This window comes from Phyllostomus hastatus, unplaced genomic scaffold (genome assembly GCF_019186645.2).
Source record: "Phyllostomus hastatus isolate PE091 unplaced genomic scaffold, TTU_PhHast_1.1 phas_contig_150, whole genome shotgun sequence".
In the NCBI taxonomy this organism is placed as follows: Eukaryota; Metazoa; Chordata; class Mammalia; order Chiroptera; family Phyllostomidae; genus Phyllostomus; species Phyllostomus hastatus.
Genome location: NW_025333611.1, coordinates 35,044,029 through 35,064,045, shown reverse-complemented (window position 1 = coordinate 35,064,045; position 20,017 = coordinate 35,044,029). Strand labels below are relative to the sequence as shown.

At 38.8% G+C, this 20,017-nt stretch overlaps 1 protein-coding gene across 9 annotated transcripts in view; it reads left to right on the top strand.

Annotated features, from left to right (window-relative positions):
• CDC42SE2 (CDC42 small effector 2) overlaps window positions 1-20,017 on the top strand; it is a 96,637-nt gene that overhangs the window by 54,769 nt on the left and 21,851 nt on the right. For all 9 annotated transcript variants that reach the window (XM_045826587.1, XM_045826554.1, XM_045826563.1 and 6 more), the window contains one exon: window positions 9,952-10,276. In XM_045826587.1, the coding sequence (XP_045682543.1) occupies window positions 10,223-10,276 (54 nt within the window). In that variant the 5' untranslated portion in view covers window positions 9,952-10,222. The remainder of the gene's footprint in view (window positions 1-9,951; window positions 10,277-20,017) is intronic.

Here is a 20,017-nt window from a genome sequence, read left to right as displayed (position 1 = left end):
TTCTGAGTACCAGAAATCCAATTAAACATTATTTATTTTATGAGAGTTCCTAGTTTTTTTTATTTGTAAAACTTGATTTATTTTATTTTTTTTGCAATAAAGCTTATAGCACTATATTTGTTGAATCTTTAAAAAAGATTTTCTCCACATCTCACTCTACCCCCATATAACTTTATATAGGGCTTATTTTTTTACATAATTTTTTCTTTTCACTGTATACCCTAAGAATGGGAACACTCACTTAGCCTTAGAGTCAGCCATATGAAGACCTATACAGCTGTTGAAAAAACAGTTTATGTTTGACCAAGAGCTCCAAAGCTGCACATAAATTGTATAGTCTGGTTAATCTTTAGCACTGGACAAACATTTGTCATAGGTATAGTCATTGTTTATCTTCAACTTGCTAAAGATGAGGAATATATAAGTAAAATATAAGCTTTTTGTTTATGCTCATCACTTCCATCTGGCACTTAAAAGATATTGTTTACATATGTAATTCTTTGAGCTAAACTTTTTTCCTCTGGATATCATTAGTTCTCTTTTTACAAGAAAAATCTTTGAACCATTTTAAATTTAGATGACATTTTGCGTCAGGTGCTAGAGACTCAGTATTGTTTCATGTTTGCCTTGAGGGAAAGCTTGAAAACCTAGTAACATAAGGCATCTCTTACCTTCCACCAGGTATGATGTTAGGTACTTTGATAATACAGTCTGATGTTAATTTTTGTGGCAGTGTTCGAGTGCAGAAATTTAATGCAACTAAGAGAGCTCTTTAAAAAACATGATATACTTCTGTTGTCATAACAAATTAATCTTGTAAAAGTCTTCTAGCCAAAAATATCATTGGCAGCTGAAAATACCTCATTTATTCAAGGAAAATATCAAGGTAACAAAAGTCCTGAAGCAGGTGTCACAAAGCAGGTAGGACTCAAAGGCAGATCACAGTGATCTTGTTTCTCTCTGGGGATGCATCTGAAGCCCAGTATCAAAGCCTGGTATCTGCCTGGTTCCACACCCAGATCAGTGACTGCAGTTTGTGTTCAGTTGACTTTCACATCCCCAAGAGATTGATAGGGGATTCCATCTCATTCTTAAGCCTTTTAATTACCTCTCATCATCCTTTCCTTTGCAAAACAGACTTGGCAGCCAGTACAGGCAGTAAGTAGGTATTGAGCAAGCATTCCCTTCTAAATTTAATCCTTTGATATCCAGGGCCTTAGACTAAGAAGAGAAAACCCAACTAAATACAGTTTATTATATGAAAAAATTTTTACAATTAACAACTGATAGCTGAATTAAAATTACTAACTCCACCATCCATTGAAAAACCATCTATATTGTTAATCTTATGCATAGACATAAATTATATGTACATTTGGAGGAAAATATGCCATTACTATCAAAAGGACTAATTTAAATGGCTTAAATCAGTCTTGTTTACCTTAATACTTCCCCTATTTCACTTACCATTTTTAACACAAATTATAATAAACAGGCTCATGTATTCTCATACGTGTGCTACTCCATCTAAGAAAGGGAGACTGACTATAACATTTCTCGTCCACATGCCTATGTAAGCATCAAGGAAGCTTGTCTCTGCTCATTTCTCTGGGTGGAGAGAAAAATGTTATATAATGATGAGATAATAGTAACAAAGTATTAACATTTATTTAAACTCATGTGCCAAGCACTATTCTAAGCAATTTAAGTTTGCACATTTAGTCCTCTCATAAAGTTTCAAGGTAGAGACAATTGTATACTCCAGTTTGTAGAACAAAGTGAGACACACAGAGGTGAAGTTACTTGCTCAAGATCATGTAACTGGTGAGTGAGGAAACCAGGATTTGAACTTAGGCTGACCAGTTCAGTCTATGTTCTAAACCACTACATCATACTGTCTTTGCACACTTGTACCTACACACCAGTGTGCAATATAAATGTGTACTATTCATGTGGTATGAGAATCTAAGACAAGAAATTAAATTAAAATGTGTACTTGAGCCCTGGCTGGTGTGGCTTAGTGGATTGAGTGCTGGCCTGCCAACTAATGGATCGCAGGTTTGATTCCCAGTCAGGGCACATGCCTGGGTTGCAGGCCAGGTCCCCAGTAGGGGGTGCATGAGAGGCAACCACACTTTGATGTTTCTCTCTCTTTCTCCCTCCCCTCCCACTCTCTAAAAATAACTAAAATCTAAAAACAAAAAAAGATGTGTACTTGAATTTGTGAACTTAATCTTGTGGGTGTCTGAGCACTATCGAATGCAAATTGCTTTTGGGGAGTCTTCCCTAACAAAGAAGCCCTGGACTTTTATAGAAAAACAACCTCTCAATCAAGATGAAATTACTGTAAGTTAATTATAAGGAAACAGTTCAATATGAGGGAAGAGTTAGCAGACAATCCAGTAAAGTTAATTAGAAGATTAAGAATTGATTTAGAATAATCAGAAAACTACTGTAAATTAAGTCTATTTAAAGTATCTAAATGAAAGACTTAAGACACCAAAGTGAATTTGTAAAAGATACTAATAAAATTTATTAAAATGAAAACTTTGAATATTGAAGTAATGAAGATATTAATAGCAAAAGCTAAATAGCAGAGTAGAAACAAATGAAAGAATCCTAAATAAATAGAAATAAATCTGAAACTAGAGATTTTATAAAATTAGAGAGTAAAATTCAGATTCAGTCTTCAGAGTATCCATACATAAAAAAGAAGGTTGCAGTCAAATAACAAAAATTAGATGAACAATTGGTTTCTCGGCAGCAGAAATAGAGCTCAGAATAACATCTGCAAAGGATTGGAAGAAAAGCACAGTCAACCGGGAATTCTATGTGTAGTTAAACTGTCATGCAAGAAGAAGGGAAAATACAGACATCGTGGTAACTAACAGTCGGTGTGTCTGGGTGAAGGGTGCATGGGAGATTCCTGTCCTGTTTCAGCAACTCTTCTATAAGTAAATTATTTCAAAATTAAAATCAGAACTCCACGATATTAGAGAAGCAACTGCAAACTTAACTACTTGCAGATGACTATTAAAAAAGTGCATACTATTGAAAAACCCTTAAAATATACTTTATGAAGAAGGAAGTTGAACTTTAAAGGGAGGAGGATTGAGAGGCAAGAAGCAACGGTGATCAAACACATTGGTAAATGTGGATAAATACTAATAATCAACATCATTGTGCACTTACATGTATTAAGTATAAATATTTTGTTTAATTCTCACAAAAACTCAGTGATATAGGTACTGATATAGGCAAAATTACTATTTTTCTGAACTAAAGGGCATCATTCTTTATTTTGAAAGAGTTCATCCAGTCCCCAGCATAGTGAACGAAAAAGGCCCAAAACAAATTACATCTCATGAAATTTGAGAATTTCAGGAGTAAAGAGAAAATCTTTAAACCTTTCAGAGAAGAGAGAAACACGTCACCTACGAAGGCGAGAAAGTGAAAAGGCTGCCGAGTCTGGAAGGTGGCAGGTGCTGAGACAGTGCCTTTCAACTCCCGAGGAAAAGGTCTGTAACTTGGCCTTCTGTGGTCAGCCAAATGATCAATCAGATGGCGAATGCAGGGATTTAAAATTTTTCCTTCCAGGTACTCTTTCTTAAGGAGCCACCGGAGTACATGATTTTACAAAATAAGCTGAGGATGATGAAAACAGAGGGAAGGCATGATCCTCAGAAACGACGTCAGGGTCAGGCTAGGAAAGGAGCTGAGGAGACATACTTGGAGCGCAGCGAGTCGGGGTTGAAGCCAGGGGCCAGGTCGTTCTGTGAAGAAGCCAGACCGTCTGAAATAGCGCATCTGCGTATATGTTGAGGTATTTGGAAATGACAGGTCTTTTATGGATCTAATTGAGGTCTTTTATGGTTCTGATGTAAATACATAGGAAAACTAAGCAAATGAAGATCTCAGCAGTTATTAACTCAGGGAAAACAAAAGATACTCAAGAAAGGATAACTAATTCCAATATGTTACTTGTTTCAGCAGTGGCAACTATAAACACTGAATACTGATTCAACCCCAAATTATAATTATTCTAGTAGCAACGACGATGACGATGACGGTAGGAGGTGATGTTGACATGGAGACTCAGCCTCATCTATTTTAATAAGTCGATTTATATTTAAAATTGGTGACTTAAGAAATAACATGAAGCTTTATTTATAGTAGCCAAGATATGAAAACAACCCAGCTGTCCTTTGATGGTTGTTGGATAAAGAAGAATTGGCACATATATACAGTGGAATATTACTCAGCCATAAAAAGATGAAATACTGCCATTTACAGTTACATGCCAGGTAGATCTCCAGAGTATTGTGTTCAGTGAAATAAGTCAGACGAAAAAGGATGAGAACTGTATGAGTTCACTCATATTTGGGATGTAAAACAAAAGCAGCAAGCAAAACAAAAAAACCCAACTCATAGATACAGACAACAGATGGGTGGTTACCAGGGGGAAAGAAGTTTGGAGGAGAGGATGCAAAGGATAAGGGGGAGTCAGGTCACCTCCAAGGTGACAGAAAGACTGGACTTCTGGTAGTGAGCACTGAATAGAGTATACAGATGTCATGTTATATAAAGTCGTATACCTGAAATTTATATATTATTATTAACCTGTGTTACCATAATCTATTTAGTGTAAAAATAAGTCAACAGTAGATCATAAAACTAGAAAAATGAAAAACAGCAGCATAATTTACATATAAATATCAGAAGACACACCTTGGCAAATTAATTGCCACTAATAAATGAAGAGTGGGATTTGAATCAGAGATTTGCCATTTTTAATAGCTTCTTATTACTAATTGATTTTTAAAAATTCTATGTACTTATATAATATTGAATAACAGTAAGGATTTGTTTAAAAGGATTTGTAAGAAAGTATTTTACAGGATAGTTTTATTCAGAGAACTGCAGGTGTTAGGATTGAATTTGAAAGGTGACATAGAATCATGTGGGGAAAAGACAGTGAATTCAATTCTACAAATGCTGTGTTTAAGGCACCTGGGAGACCATATGAGATGTTCATCAGCAGGTGGTTAGACTCAGGAGAAAAGTTTAGAGTGTAATGTAGATTTCAGTCCATCAACTTAACATTGAGAACCTACTGTGTGTCGCATCATTGTTATTCCTAACTCTAGACAGATAAAGAAGGATTTAAGGAGGGTGGATAAAGAGATGGAAAGGGGGGAGATAAAGGGAGAGAGACACTGAAAGAAGAAAAGTAGCAGGAAAAGAAAAGGAGGCAGATGGTTAGAGAAAGGGGAAGATAAACATGATCGTCTCATACAAGGGGGAAAAGAGAGTGGGTATCAGAATGGGGGAGTAGTTTTCATGTAATTACTCTTCTTCTGTGCACTTGTGTTACAAACTCAGGCTTGAGTAAATAAAATATTCTCTCTAATATCTGCATCATAATGATATGTTTTGTTTTAAAACACTCGAGTTTTAATAAAGAGGGAAAATGTCAGAAAGAAAAAGCGTGAGTGGACTGTGAAAATGTTTCCTGAGCACTCCTATAAACAAACTATTAACAGCAAATCAGTTTATGAAAGTAAACCTGGAGGAAACTGGGGTGACGGGGTTATAGTCCTGGGATAGGGGAAGCCGTAAGTACGGTAAACCCCTCTGCTGTGATAACATTTGACTACATACAACTTTAAAGCTTTCACATGAAAGCTATGGACAAAGTTAAAAAGTGATGCAGCAAAATGCGTGAGAAACCTATACACTGAAAACCACTAAACTCTGGATATGCCATATTAATGGATTGCAACACTCAGTATTGATAAAGTGTAATTTTCCTCCAATAATCGTTACAATAAATGCAATCCCAGTTAGAATCACAGAAGTTTTGGTAGAAATTGGCAGATTGATTCTAAAATGTATATGGAGATAGGAAGGACCCAAACAATCCAAACAATCTTGAGAAATTTGGAAGACTTACCACTACAGGACTTCAAGTCGTGGCACCACAGTGCGGACAGGGTGGTGCTGGCACAGACACAGAGTCAACAAATGGACTGATATAATCTGACAGCGCAGAAATGGACCCAAAATGTGCAGTCATTTGTTTTTTAATGAAAGGGCCAAATCAACCCGATAGGCAAAGGATATCTTTCAGCACAGTAACTGGGACTGGTGGATATTCATGCCATTAAAGTAATCTTTGACCTTTATGAAGGGGGGAACCCCCCCAAAACTGGAATTCTCTTCTGGAAGGTGGGCTCCTTGTAGTACAGGATTCCCCCACTAGGTGAGTGTTCTAGGAACTCATCTGTATTTGTGTACCAGCTGGTGTTATTGTGAGAGGCTGCATCTGGCTTCATGAGTTTTTTTGGGAAGACTCAACACGTTTGCCTACTTTGTGATGGGTAATTTATGAGCGCACCTGCCCATACCACACTGAGAGTTTTGCAGTATTTGACCAAACACTGCATGACCCTCATGTTCCACTCTTTCTATCAACCCAATCTCACCCCTGGTGACATTTTTTTTGTTAACCTGGATGACAAAAGGAAGTCCTCAAAGGGAAATGTTTTGCCAATGTGGAAGAGGTGAAACAAAAAATGGCAGAAGTACTAAAAGGCATCTAAATCAACAAGTTCAAAAACAGTGTTTAGCAGTGGAAAAAACGTCTTGATAGGTGTACTGCATCAAATGGGGAGTACTTTGAAGGTGACTGAAGTTTAAACATGTAAGAATAAATACACAGTTTTTTTTATAAATAAAAAGTATTCTCTGGTGCAGAAGACCAGTCTGAGCCCTTATTTATGTGCGGAATATGCTGAGCTGTGTTTAAAGCCAAGTTCAGATGTTGCAAAGTAACACGCCTTTTGTTATCTTAAGATTTAAAAAAGTATAAAGTTTTCAAAATGACATGTTTTAAGCAACTTTCATCTGAAGAAGTGAAAGTAACTATTAGTATATTATTAGTGGCAGTGTTGAAATTTTTGTGATTAATTCAATACTCTAAGGTGTTTATATATAAATGTTTTAAGTATATACACTTTTGAAAAAATTCTATAAAGGAAGTTTGTTTAGAAAAGCAAGAAGATGGAAAATGTATTGGTATGACATTCTAAGGCATGTCTGAAACATTTTAAGATTTGTATATTTATTTAATAGAAACCTGTGGAGTTGCAAACATCCCCTTGGTTTGAATATACATTTCAGCAGATCTGATCTCTAGGTGGAAATATTTAAGTAAAGCTGTATATTCTTTCTGTAGTCTCATCTATGAAAATAGAAGCACAAATTATTGTGTTGTAAGCAGTCATTCTTACACTAAACTTAAAAAAGAGGAAATATTGTGAATTTCATTTTCACAGTATATGGGGGTAGGAAAATACATGTTTTAAAATTCTCAAAATAAAGAGTAGTTTTACTTTAATTAGGAAGGAAATTTGAATTTAGGAAAATGTGGGGTGATAAAGTATAATGGATTATAAATTAGGAAGCCATTTACTAATTATAAGTACTAAACAGATGGAATATATATTTAAAAAAAGAAAATGCACCCCCAACATAAAATTAGTATTTGAAGGTGGAGCTAATTTTATGTATAGATGAGAAAATATGATGGAACAAATCAGACAATACCACCCGATTTTAAGTATAGTTGATTTGAAAATTAGTTCCTTGTCTGAATGTGCTACAACAGCAATGATGAGTAAAGAATTTTCAGTTTCAAACAAAGGCATATTTGTTCTCAAACAGAATTGGTTAAAGGAGATTTCATTTCACAATGAATTCTTACTGGTCAAGGTCTTTGATTCAGGGTGAAATTATACTTGTTAAGTAGCAACACTGAAATGATGTTCATGGCCTTGAGAATTTAGACCTTCGCTCTTATATTCTTTCTAGGAAGGACATACGTGAAACATTCTGTTCTTTTCTTACAAACTTCCACAGTATTTACCCAGTTCAGTGGATAAAGCCAGTTTCAAGACTGCAACTTCCTTGTTTTGGAGTTTGGGTGAGATGAGGAATGTTCATCCCTGCTTAAAAATAGGTATCCCAGGGCCTGCATTTTAACTAGGTCAAGAATATGAATTTTATTCCTTCTGATTTTCCTCCTTAAACATATACTTACAATTTAACGTGCCATTTTTGTGTAGTTAGAAGACTTGTTCTGTGGACTTTATAGAATCAGGGACCCAGGTTCCTGCGTTATTACTCCCACATTTGTGACATTTTGAGCATGCATGCATCTACCTTGACTAAAGATCTTCACCTGCACAAGCTGTCATTTCTATCCTACCAAGTTCAGCCACGACTTTGGGGATCATTTTATTTCACTTAATGCTCAGGGTTATATGACCCTGTATCTGTTATCGATTTATAGAAGACATAGCTTATAAATAAATGACAGCTCTTTCAAAAATTTATAAATATGTGATTTATATTTTACCATTTGGGGCAAAAAATGTTAACTTTGAATGATCAAACTAATACATCTTTGGTCTTTGATCTTTTCAAGAATGGCTTTTTTTCCTTCCTCTACCTACTACCTTTTCTGAAAACATAACATCCAGTATTCTTACATTTTCTACCTGTGTGGAACTCTGCTTCTCTCTCTCCACTCACTTCTCAACCCACTCATCCGATTTCTGCTCGCACTACTTCACTGAAACTGCGGCAGCCAGGCCACCGAGAGTCTGCCGCACACTCCAGGGTATGGTGCTCAGTCTTCGCTGTCTCAAGGCAGTTAAAAGGTTACCCACTTCCTTCTTCAAGAGGCTGCAGTGACTCTACATTAGCTGGCTCTCCCCCTCTTCTTTCTGATAGCACCCCATCCTCTATTGTAGACTTCTCTTTCTCTCCCCTCTTTTACATGCTGCTATTCCTTAGAGCCCCTGCTTCTCATGACACTGCTCTACCTAGAATTTGGCATTCATTGCTTCAGTTATAATCTGCTGATGATTCCAAGATTCCTTGGCTTCCGAGCCGTATATCCACCTGTGTTCTGGACATCTTCACATGATGGTTGTAGCCTGCAGGTGATGAAAACCTGCTTCAGGCTAAGAGGGAGAGCTGTCACTTCACGAAACCAAACCTCAGGTGTACAGGTCCAACTGGTTTTAGGGATGGCTGGAGGTGAACATCCTCTCTCACTGCTGCTTGTCAGCATTGTAATCTCAGCACCATCTTCTGCATACAGTTTGGAACATGGTTGGCTAAGGTCACCTTCAAGTCTACAGCTTGTCAGTGAAGAAGAAAAGGTAGATTTGCTCTCTTACTCGAAATAAAGATTGCCTGGCATGGATTATGATGAGATCGGGTGCGTTCAGGGTGGTATGGCTATAGACCTGGCCTGGATTCTGGCTGACGCAGTGTGGCTAGCCACCTTGGGGGGTAAAGCGTTCTGACTGACACTCATTCTGGTCGGGGGGGGGGACCTAGCATTTGGATCCAAAATGAAGGCTTATCTAACCACCGTGCATCTTTCATGTACGATTCTAATTTCAGTGGAAAGAGGATAATTAGGTTTATAATTATTGATGAATATAGCTTATAACTGCAAATATCTAAAAAGAGGTGATCGCTCTGCCATTTACTGTCTGGGCTGTCTTTGAGAACAAAGGACTCGATTGACGAAACCTATATGAAAATGATCAGTATTTCTTTTTGGAATCAGAGACTATTTGATAATCATGGTGTTTGAATTGGTGATTTAAAAATATTACAATAATTTATACCTTTGTTGTCATAAAACAAATGCTCTTTGAAGGCAAAGATTTCTGTCTTTTTCACTGCTGTATCCCTAACACCTGGTACTCAAAAAAGGCTTGAAAAAAATTCTTGAATCAGTTTATTAAAAATCTCAATTTTTTCCAATGTTTAATTTTTGGGAAAATTCATTCTTAATTTTATCATAGGTTTAAGAAATAAAAGCTTCTAAGGATAAGTAACTTGTTTTCTTTTACTCTTCTTTTTTTCTAGACCTGAGTCAAGACAACATTTATACCTTCCTGGTGGTTCAGAAACAAGTCTCTGTAGAACCATAAGCAAAAAAAGGAAACATTTTGGCTTTTTCTTAATTAAATTGACTGTATAAGATACTTGACTTCAGGAGCAAAAACACAGAGAAGTGATAAAATTATTCTTTTGACATCACTGGACATCGATCATACTGAGGAGCGTGCTTTCTGAAGCTTCCCGAGTGGAGATTTGGAAACTTCCTTGGTGCTCGTTTTTACTTTGGACTGTAAGCATGAGTGAATTCTGGTTGTGTTTCAACTGCTGTATTGCAGAACAGCCTCAGCCTGTAAGTATGAAGTGATCCACGTACAGATTGGGTGGGGTGCTTAGGGAACGTACCGCTGGTGCTTCGGTGAGAGTCAGCACCCTGGCGGTGCTTGCAGGGCAGTTCTAAGCAGTGTCTCAGATTAAGTAGTTCAGTGGAACTGAACATCTGCTTTTAAAAAAAGGAAGAAAGAAAAAAGAAATCCATGTCTTTTGAGTAAATGCTATGTGTCAAGAGCTGGGCCTAGACCATTGTACACAACTGCGAAGGTTGTGCTCGTCTACCGAGTGGAAGCCTTCTGGGGGAAAAGGGAGAGGAGGAAACCTTGCTGAGGTCAAACAGCCCAGGGAGCCTTGGGCCCCGGGGGTGGGGGGGGTGGGGGATGGGGGATGGGACATCCTAACCCAATGTCACTCACATTCTTTTTGATTTGCCATTTCATTTTCCTCGCACAAACCCTTTGAGGAAGATACTATTATCCTTGTTTTTCAGTTGAAATAGATTCAGTTTTTTGCCCAGAGTCATATTAGATAGTAAGTGGTCTATTTTTGGTACATGCCCCACTTTTTTGCGCCTTCTAAATGATGCACATACTGTTTCTACCACTAGAGAGCTGGAGAGCTGAAATCCTGCTCTCCAACCTGCGGTTTTCTGTTCGTCCAGGTCAAAAGTCACCTCTGCACACTCTTCCCCAGCTGTCTTCTGATGTAGTGACTATATGTCTGTGTTCTCACCTGCTCTTTAGTTCATTTTTCTATGGTATTGATAACACAGACCTTACTTTTTTTTAAAGATTTTATTTATTTTATTTTTAGAGAGAGGGGAAGAGCGGGAGAAAGAGAGGGAGAGAAATACCAGTGTGTGGTTGCCTCTCACTGGCTCCCACTGGGGACCCGGCCCAAAACCCAGGCATGTGCCCTGACTGGGAATCAAACTGGCCACCCTTTGGTTCTCAGCCTGCACTCAATCCACTGAGCTACACCAGCCAGGGCACACAGAGCTTCTGGCATAATAATTGTTCTCTAGTTTCTCCCACTAGAGAGAAACTAGAGAACATAGGTACTCTAGTTCTTTAGGGCCTCTGACCATAGGTACTTTGTATCTAAAGGATCAAATCTAATACGTTGGAGAATCTCTTACCTGCTGGCTGGCTGAATAAGTGAATTTATGTTTTATTGTTTTGTTTGTAATAACATAAAAGAATGAATGAGGTGTAATTTTAAGGTCATTTGCCTTTCTATGGGCATGCACAGTTACTTTCTAGTTTTCTTCATATATGCACTTGTTTTTGCATGTGTGAGTCTGTTATATCTAGCTCCCAAAAGGGGAGAAAAGGAAGGGTGGGGGTGAAGAACAGGTGCTGATTTTTTAAATCCCTTGGAAGTCACCGCAACCAGATGAGGGCAGCTTGCGACAGTGTGGGAAGGTATACCAACAGTGACCAGTGGCTGCCTGTCTCTCTGCTCCTCTGTGATCAGAAACAGGGGTATGTGGAGGACTGGGTCCTTTTTGTCTACTCTGGCTTCCATAAGCTGTGTGCAAGCCTCTGTGGGAACACAGCAGGGGATGGCTGGCGGTGACTGCTACTGTGCTAAGGGCTGGTGTGGACTGAAATGAACTGTGGTCTACCTTCCAGTCCTTCTTGGGGAGTTGTAAGCCTTGAACAGACTCTGGAATTCTAAAAATACGTGTATCAGGCAGATTCTGCCCCTGCAGTTGTTGGGGAGAGGATGCAGATTTCTGGTGCTCCTTATCTATCCACCATCTTTCTGTTCACTGCTCTTACAATTTTGGTTCTTACATTTAACTCGGATGCATGAAGAATGGAAGACTGGTTGATTTGTGTGGTGTGAGGGTAGGGGTTTAACTATACTTTCATGCTAATCAGCTATTTAAAGACAGTTCATTACATAGCCAGTCTTATTAGTGATTTGAAATGTCACTTTTCATTAAATACAGTGCTTTTGTATATTTCAGTCCATTTCTGAAATCTATTTTACTCTTCTTGTACATGTGTGTACACTTATGCCACTACTATACTGTTGTAATTGCTGCTGTTACTTAGTGTATTTTGCTGTTTCAGAGAAAAAATCTCTTTTACAGATCTTTTTTCAACTCTTGATAAGTCATGTTTTTAAGCTGGATTTATATGGGTCCTTATTATTTCTCTCTGTTTTTCCTTGTATGAGATATTTAATAATGCACATTTTTATGGGTGTTTACTTTAGGGTTGCTTAAATTCAGAGTGTAACTGGGTGAGAATTGACAAGTTTAGCATTGAGTCATCTCATTGAGAAACACGGTATATGTCTTCATTTGTATAGACCTTTCCGTATTCCTTGAGTAAGGCTTAAAAATGTCGTTATGTAAGTTTTGCACATTTCTTGTTAGATTTGTTCTAGATATTTTATGAATTTATATTACTATTCTGCATGAAATTGTCTGTTACATTTCTAATTGGATTTTACCAATGTATAGGAAACTAATAATTTATACACTAATTTTTTTTATCCAGATACCTTACTGAACACTGTGTATTTTCTAAATATGTCCATGTAGTAACTTTTTTGCCTTTTTCTGATCTGTGAACCTTCTGTTTGTGGGAATCTGCGGCATCGCTGCAGACTTTCAGTGTCACGGCAGTTGGTGTCAGTGGTGGTTGAGCATCCTGGCTTCTCCTGTTGGTGAAGGGACAGGTTGTAATTTACTTAAGCGTAAAATGAACGTATATTTTAGTGATTGTATGTTCACCTCTGCATTTAAGGTATTGTGTATAATTTATTATCTATGACATTACCAACAATTACATTCTCAACATTTTTTGAAGATTATGAAATGCTTGAGTCCTGCTGCCACGTTGCCTTTAGTGTGCCTGTAATTTTTCGTTGAAAGTCAGACATGATACTACTGGGTAAAGGGAACTCAGGTAAGTAGGCCTGTATTACGAGGCTTTACATTTATCTGGTTAGGGGTAGGCTGCACTGTTTGCTGTAGCTGTAGGTGTCAGAGGGTGAAATTCCTTCATGTTTGTGTTTGGGTTTCTCTAGAAACTTCTTAAATATTCCCCTGGTATATGTTGATGGGAGGGTAGGCTTTACGTATGCTGTGGTCGGGTTTCAGTGTTAGTGAGCCTGTGCCCCTGGGCGCTGATGGACACAAGTACTTCTCAGTTTTGTTTCAGTTTTTACTCCTTGGTACAATAAAAAAAGGCTAGAGGGGCTGGAGTTGGGTAATTCTCTTCCCCAGAGCGGGCTAGTTTCTGGGAAAACCCCAGTTGATCAGGCGCTGGTGAAATAGTTTTTCATGAGAGTAGCCTTTATTGAGAAGAACAGAATGCTCTGGCTTACTTAAAAAATGGCTCCCATTCCCCACTCTTTGCTGAGAAACACAACGAGGTTTCTCTCTGGCCTGCGTTTTGAGAACATGGTGGAGTTCCTGGAGGCCAGCCTCACAGAAGTGTGGGGTTCCCCAAGACTGGGCCCCCCGGGAGTCTTTACCTCTCAAACGTGACTCCACTAACACTGCACTCCGGCAGTGCATCAGTTACAAGGTAGGGTTCCCACTCCGGGCCTGGGCACGCTGCTGCAGGTTTCTCCTCGCGGTAATTTGTGCTTTTCTGCATCGGCCTCTCTCCAGTTGTGGGGGCGGGGGTTCTCTCCGTGATCTCAGTTCTCCTGTGGAGTGAAGAGTTGCTGCTTTTCACTTTGTTCAACTTTTTCTTGTGTGGACGGGAGTGGCAGTTTCCAAGTTCTTACATGCCAGTCAAATCTGAAAAAATTAAGGCAAACCAGAAATCATGTTGCCATATTTTTCAAAGATTGATTTCTTTATTGTTGGTCTTCATAATGTATATACCAAAGTGAATCCTGTTCTAGGATGTGATAATAGGTATACTCATGAATAGCTAAAATAGACATAGATGAGGAATTTAAATATCAGGAGCATACAGCCTTGGAATTATAAATATGCGACATTGGAAATACATTTGCTAATGCACAAAGGATATGCAACTTGAGTTTTGCACACATACAACATGTCAGTATTGTGTTATTGTTCAATAGCGCACATTTGTGTGAACTATTCTACAGGAACTCTGTGGGCATCTGATTCCTTAGTGTTTTGGACTTGCTGAGAAATACGACCCAAAACTGACAGGACAGCGTGTTGCTGCGGTGGAAGGAGAGCGTGGTGTCGGCAGATAATGGCCACACTGACGATGGTCTGCACGTTCACAGTCCGCACAAATGTGTCCTCGCTGTGCTGGGAGGCAGTGTCAAGACTGCCTTATCCGAAAGCTGCTTGGTCATCTGTACAGCGTTCTGAAGTGTTTACTGAAATTAAGTGCTGCATGCCATCTCTCCCACTCGCTCCTTACCACCCCCTGCTCTTGCACATTCCATGTGTGAAAAAGGAAAACCCGATACTGGGAAGAACATAGGCTGCATTTTTTTGTGTAGTAGCATAGGAATTACACTTCTTCTTTTTCCTGCTTCTCACTTTCGCACAGTATAGTGTAGAATAGAATACAGTCCCAATTTTTCAGACCCATGGTAATCTGAACCTTTTTAACTTGTGGTAGTGTAAATGTTATACTTGCTGTTGCTGCATATAGCTAAGGTTGTAAATTTAAAATTGGATGGCACCTTGCAACTTAATTCTTTAAAAATGGAAAGATTTGTAAGCTGTTTACATGATTGACGTTAGTTCTTGAGCTACAGTACTTACTGTTCGTTGGAATACTGGTGGGCTTCCCTTACTCCCCAGCTTTATTGAGGTATAATTAGTATACTAAAAAAAATACCTGTGCATAATTAATACACAGTCTGGTGAGTTTGGGCATATATGTACCACTCATATTACCACCACTACAAGCAAGGTAATAAACTCCTCCGATATCCTCAAAAACATTGAATATTGATGTACAACCCCCCTTTTCAATTAATTTTTCATGTCTTCCCCATTTAATGTTTTACCACATGGTACTGATAATTTATAATGCCGTTTGTCTCTGAAATGTGTTATTTTAATTAGATGTAGATGTGCAGTCACCATTACTAGTGCCTGCAGTAACACTGGTGTTTCTACAGTGCGGGCCAGGTGCTGAGGAAGTAACCGTGAGCCCATAGGCGTTGTTCCTGCCATCATGGCTCTCACGCCCATGGCAGAGACAGTGAATAAATAAGTGCTCAGCATGTCTGTTCATGGTAACTGCTCTGCGAAAGAAGAAAGCAGGAAAAGAGAACAGGAGGAGAAATGGGGGCACTGAGGGTGTACAGGTAGGCCTCTCTGATGACATGATACGTCAGTGAGGGTGTAAGGGAACGAGGCGCACAGAAGCCTATGGAAAGAGCATTTTTGTCAGAGGGACTCGAGTGTGCGAGGGATCTGGAGGTACCAAGGTTGATTGTGTGAGGGAGCCTCAAGGCAGAGTGGCTGTGAGCCGAGGGACAGTGGCAGGAAGAGAGTCACTGAGGTAGCTGAGAGGCAGGTTGTGTATGGAAAGACTTTGGGAACTCATTGACTGGTTCTGAGCAAAAACACAAGTGAAAGCACATTTCCCTGTTTCAGTGGCTTGAGTGTCACTGTGTGCCTGGACTGAGAGTCTGCACCATCTGACTATACTGTCCACCCCAGGCCAGCGAGCCACCTTCTCGACCTCCTGTACGCTAAGCCAGAGAGTCCTGACTGACTAGCCTGCAGTGTGTTCAGTAGACATTTGGGGATGGCTAGAAGGCCTTTGAGATTCTTAAAAGCATTCAAGCCATTACTGTAGCCTGAAAGGGCAAACCAGCAATTCCCGGAAAGGCAGCTAGAGGAACTGAGAGGTGAGGGCATTCTGTGATCTTATGGAATTTATGTAAAATGGAAGAGAGCTTGCTCAAGTGTGATGCATCTCTGTAGGTACTATTATGATGACCTCAGAAGGCAAAGATTTTATTTAGAATGTCATGTTTTCTGGAATCACATTCCATATAACTTAAATGAGGTGTGAATATAGTAAAAATGTCATCTTCCTTTTTCTAAAAACAAATATGCATGATCTAGATTTGTGGAATTTCACACAAAATCGCATTATATAACCACAGTGATATCAAAACATATAACTTCTGGCTGGTCTAGCTCAGTGGATTGAGCACGGGCCTGGGAACCAAAGGGTCACCAGTTCAATTTCCAGTCAGGGCACATGCTTGGGTTGAGGGCCAGGTCTCCAGTAGAGGGCATGTGAGAGGCAACTACACATTGATGTTTCTCTCTCTCTCTCTCTCTCTTTCTCCCTTTCTCCTTCCGTTCCTCTCTCTCTAAAAAATAAATAAAAATCTAAAAAAATTAAATATAACATGAATGTATTTAATAAAAATAGAAATTATTATCAGTTTACAAAGGAAAAGTAACCCCTCCTTTTAAGAAAGGCATCATAGAGAACTGATTCAAATGTTTTAACTGTATTGCTAAACCTGGAAATTCCTAAAACTTTTATATACTGGAACTGCCTGCCCTGCCTCAGGAGTGGCCACTGAGTTTCCTCATAGGTAGTCAGCTGCTTTGGGGTGTGGGGCATAGTATTTCCTGTATATTTAATATTGTGTGGAGAAAATTGGAATTTGTCTGTATGTGCTTGAAACAAACTAGAAAGGCTCTTGGCATTTCTAGTGCCAAGGTAGTACTAGAAGGGTGGAGTGGAAGGGTCTTGGTGTTCCTCTACCGTTGTTTGGTGCTCTTACAGTCAAGGAGGGTTGGTGAGTGAGTGTCCATAGCATTACCAATGAGTTCAAGTTGAGAAAGGAATAAGAAAGAATCAGAAAGCCATATCTTTTCAGAAACTGGAATGCTTTTACAAGTTTATAAATGTCAGAGAGAAAATACTGGGTTTAATGCTTTTCTTAAATTGATCTTTATTCAGTTTGGATTGGTGTATTACTATATACCTCAAGATGAAGCAAGCATAGCAAGCTATGTGGTTGCTGCCATTTTTTGTTACATAAAATGTTAACATCAGCAAAGCTAATCAGTGATCCTTCAGAAGTAGATAGTAAGTGTGATGAATCCCACACACTCATCTCTGAGCTTCATTAGCTTCACTTTATCTGACTTCGTTCATCTAATTCCTGGCTGGGTGGCTCAGGTGGAGTGTCCCATACACCAAAAAGCTTGCAGGTTCGATTCCTGGTTGGGGTGTGTACGGGAGGCAACTAATTGATGTCTCTCTCTCACATTGTTGTTTCTGTCTTTGAAAATCACTAACCAAACTGTCTCCCTGAGAATTAAAAAATAAAGAAATGGGGCATCGCCAACACCTCAGAGGCCTGCCAGTGTGCCCGCTGCTCCAGCACTTGGAGGAGCTGGTCCCTGCTGTGGTCGTCACTTCCTTGGTGTGTTTATGGATTTGTATCTGTATGTGTATCCCTGAACGGTGTGGTTTCGGTCACCTGTTTTAAGTTTAAATGGACTTCTGCTGGATGTAATCTTGTGTGTTTTCTTCTGTAATTCAATATTAAATTTACAAGGATGATCCAGGCACCTGAACTTCATTTGCATTTTTCTTGAACATTTCATTGTATGACTACACCATGACAGTTTTGTTATCCATGATAGTTTTGAAAACCTGGGTTGTTGATGGCATGATGCTATCGTGAGGGATGCTCTTCTGTGCCTTGGTGTGTATGTGTTGCCCAGAGAACAGCACATGCTTGAGTGTCTGTAGGGTATGCCGAGGGGTGAAATTACTGGCTCTAAGGTCGAAGGACGTTCACTCTCACCATCTGAGAGCGTGTTGTTGTACATTTGCTGTTAACAAGTCACCTTCCAGCCCTGGCTGGCGTAGCTCAGTGGATTGAGCGCGGGCTGGGAACCAAAGTGTCCCAGGTTCGATTCCCAGCCAGGGTACATTCCTGGGTTGCAGGCCATAACCCCCAGCAACCGCACATTGATGTGTGTGTCTCTCTCTCTCTCTCTCTCTCCCCCCCCTCCCTTCCCTCCCTAAAAATAAATAAATAAAATCTTTTAAAAAATGTTTATTAAAAAAAAAACAAAAACCAAAAAAAACAAGTCACCTTCCTGCCAGCAGTTTAAGTGTCCCAACCATTGTTCCATATCCCCATCAACACGTGGTATTTTCAGACTTTTAGATTTAAAAAAGTTTTTCATTTATTGATTTCTAGAGAGAGAGAGAGAAACATTGGTTGATTGTTCCACTTACTTGTGGATTCATTGGTTGATTGTTGTATGTGCCCTGACTGGGGATTGAACTCAAAACCTTGGTGTATCAGGCTGACATTCTCACCAGCTGAACTACCCGGCCAGGGCCCAGATCTTTAGATTTTTATCAGCCTGGGAGGAAATATGGCATCTCTTTGAGGTATGACCTTGCATTACCTTGCATTTTAATATAATGAGAGTGAAAAGTAACTTTTTTGGACTGTTAGGTTGTGAGTCTCAGGATTATACACAAATAAGAGATTTCTTCTTTTTTTTTTTCCTTCTTCAAACTAACCTGTACATTATTCAGAGTAAGCAGTATAAACAAATCAGAGATTTCTTGAAATAAAATTCCCCAGTTCAGCTCTGCCACACTTTTGTTCATCAGCATTTCCATTTATATGCTACCATGAGATCATTTCTTTCAGAGTGCAGAAAAAGACACATTTAGATAAATTGAAACAGATTAAGTTAGACCATTATACTGTAGCAGCTTTGATTTTTTTAGTTAGTTTCCAGTACGCTTAAGCATTAATCTGCTATTTACTGTTTCTAGGAACTGCTGTAGAAATAAATGCAGTCAGTAGCCACCAGGCATTCATGTCAGCCTGCATACAAAATATAGTAGGGCTCACTTGAAAAAAGGGTGAAAAATAAGAACAGAAGTTCCAGTATTTTCCTTTCATGTCCCACCAGATCATTTTGAGTACCCCCACAGGGAACATACCCACATTACTGACCATTGACTACAGAACGAGTCAGAGCGTGGCTCTCTGGAGTTCAAAACCAGCATTATTTTTATTGTGATACAAATGATTACCACCAAAGGAAAAGAAACATGGGGATTTTTTTTTAATATAAACAGTAAAAAATCACTGTGGTCAAGCAACTAAAAATAAATATATGTGGCAAATAAGCCCCAATTAAAATGTTTCTATATGGTCATTAAAAAATACCATCTGTCCTTATGTTTAAGAAGAAAATCTTCCCCATCTGGGAGGTCTCGTTAAGTAGTCAGTGTGATCTCCTGTTGACCAGCTGCTTTTTTGCACACTGAAACATTCCTTAAAAGGTCTATTGTGTGCCAGTTATCTGACCCCATCTGGGAGATTGTTATGTTTATTTAGAAAACACAGTCTTCAATTACAAGTTCTGTCACTTGTGTAAATGGTATGAAAGTCAGCTTCTTTTAATGAGGTAGTGGATTCTTAAAATGACTAAAATAAAGGTGCTTCTAATACACCAATAGCATTAAGTTTTGGGTGTTCTACTGATTCTTGGGTTTTATAAACGTAGAAACAGCAAGAATGAAGAGTAAGCATTTGTCTAGAGTTAGTGGGGAGAGGTTTCTGGTCTCACACGGTGTGTTGTATATTCAAATAATAAATTTGAATAAAGTAATACTATTTTTAAAATCAGAAGAAAAGGAAAAAAATCTGTACTAGGCAGGTAAAGTTTAGGTAATAAACTATTCATTGTTGTGGGAAAATACAATTAATAATTATCTGAGACTGAAATTTATGATGTCAGTGGCATATTGAACACTTTCAGAAACACTTTTTAAAG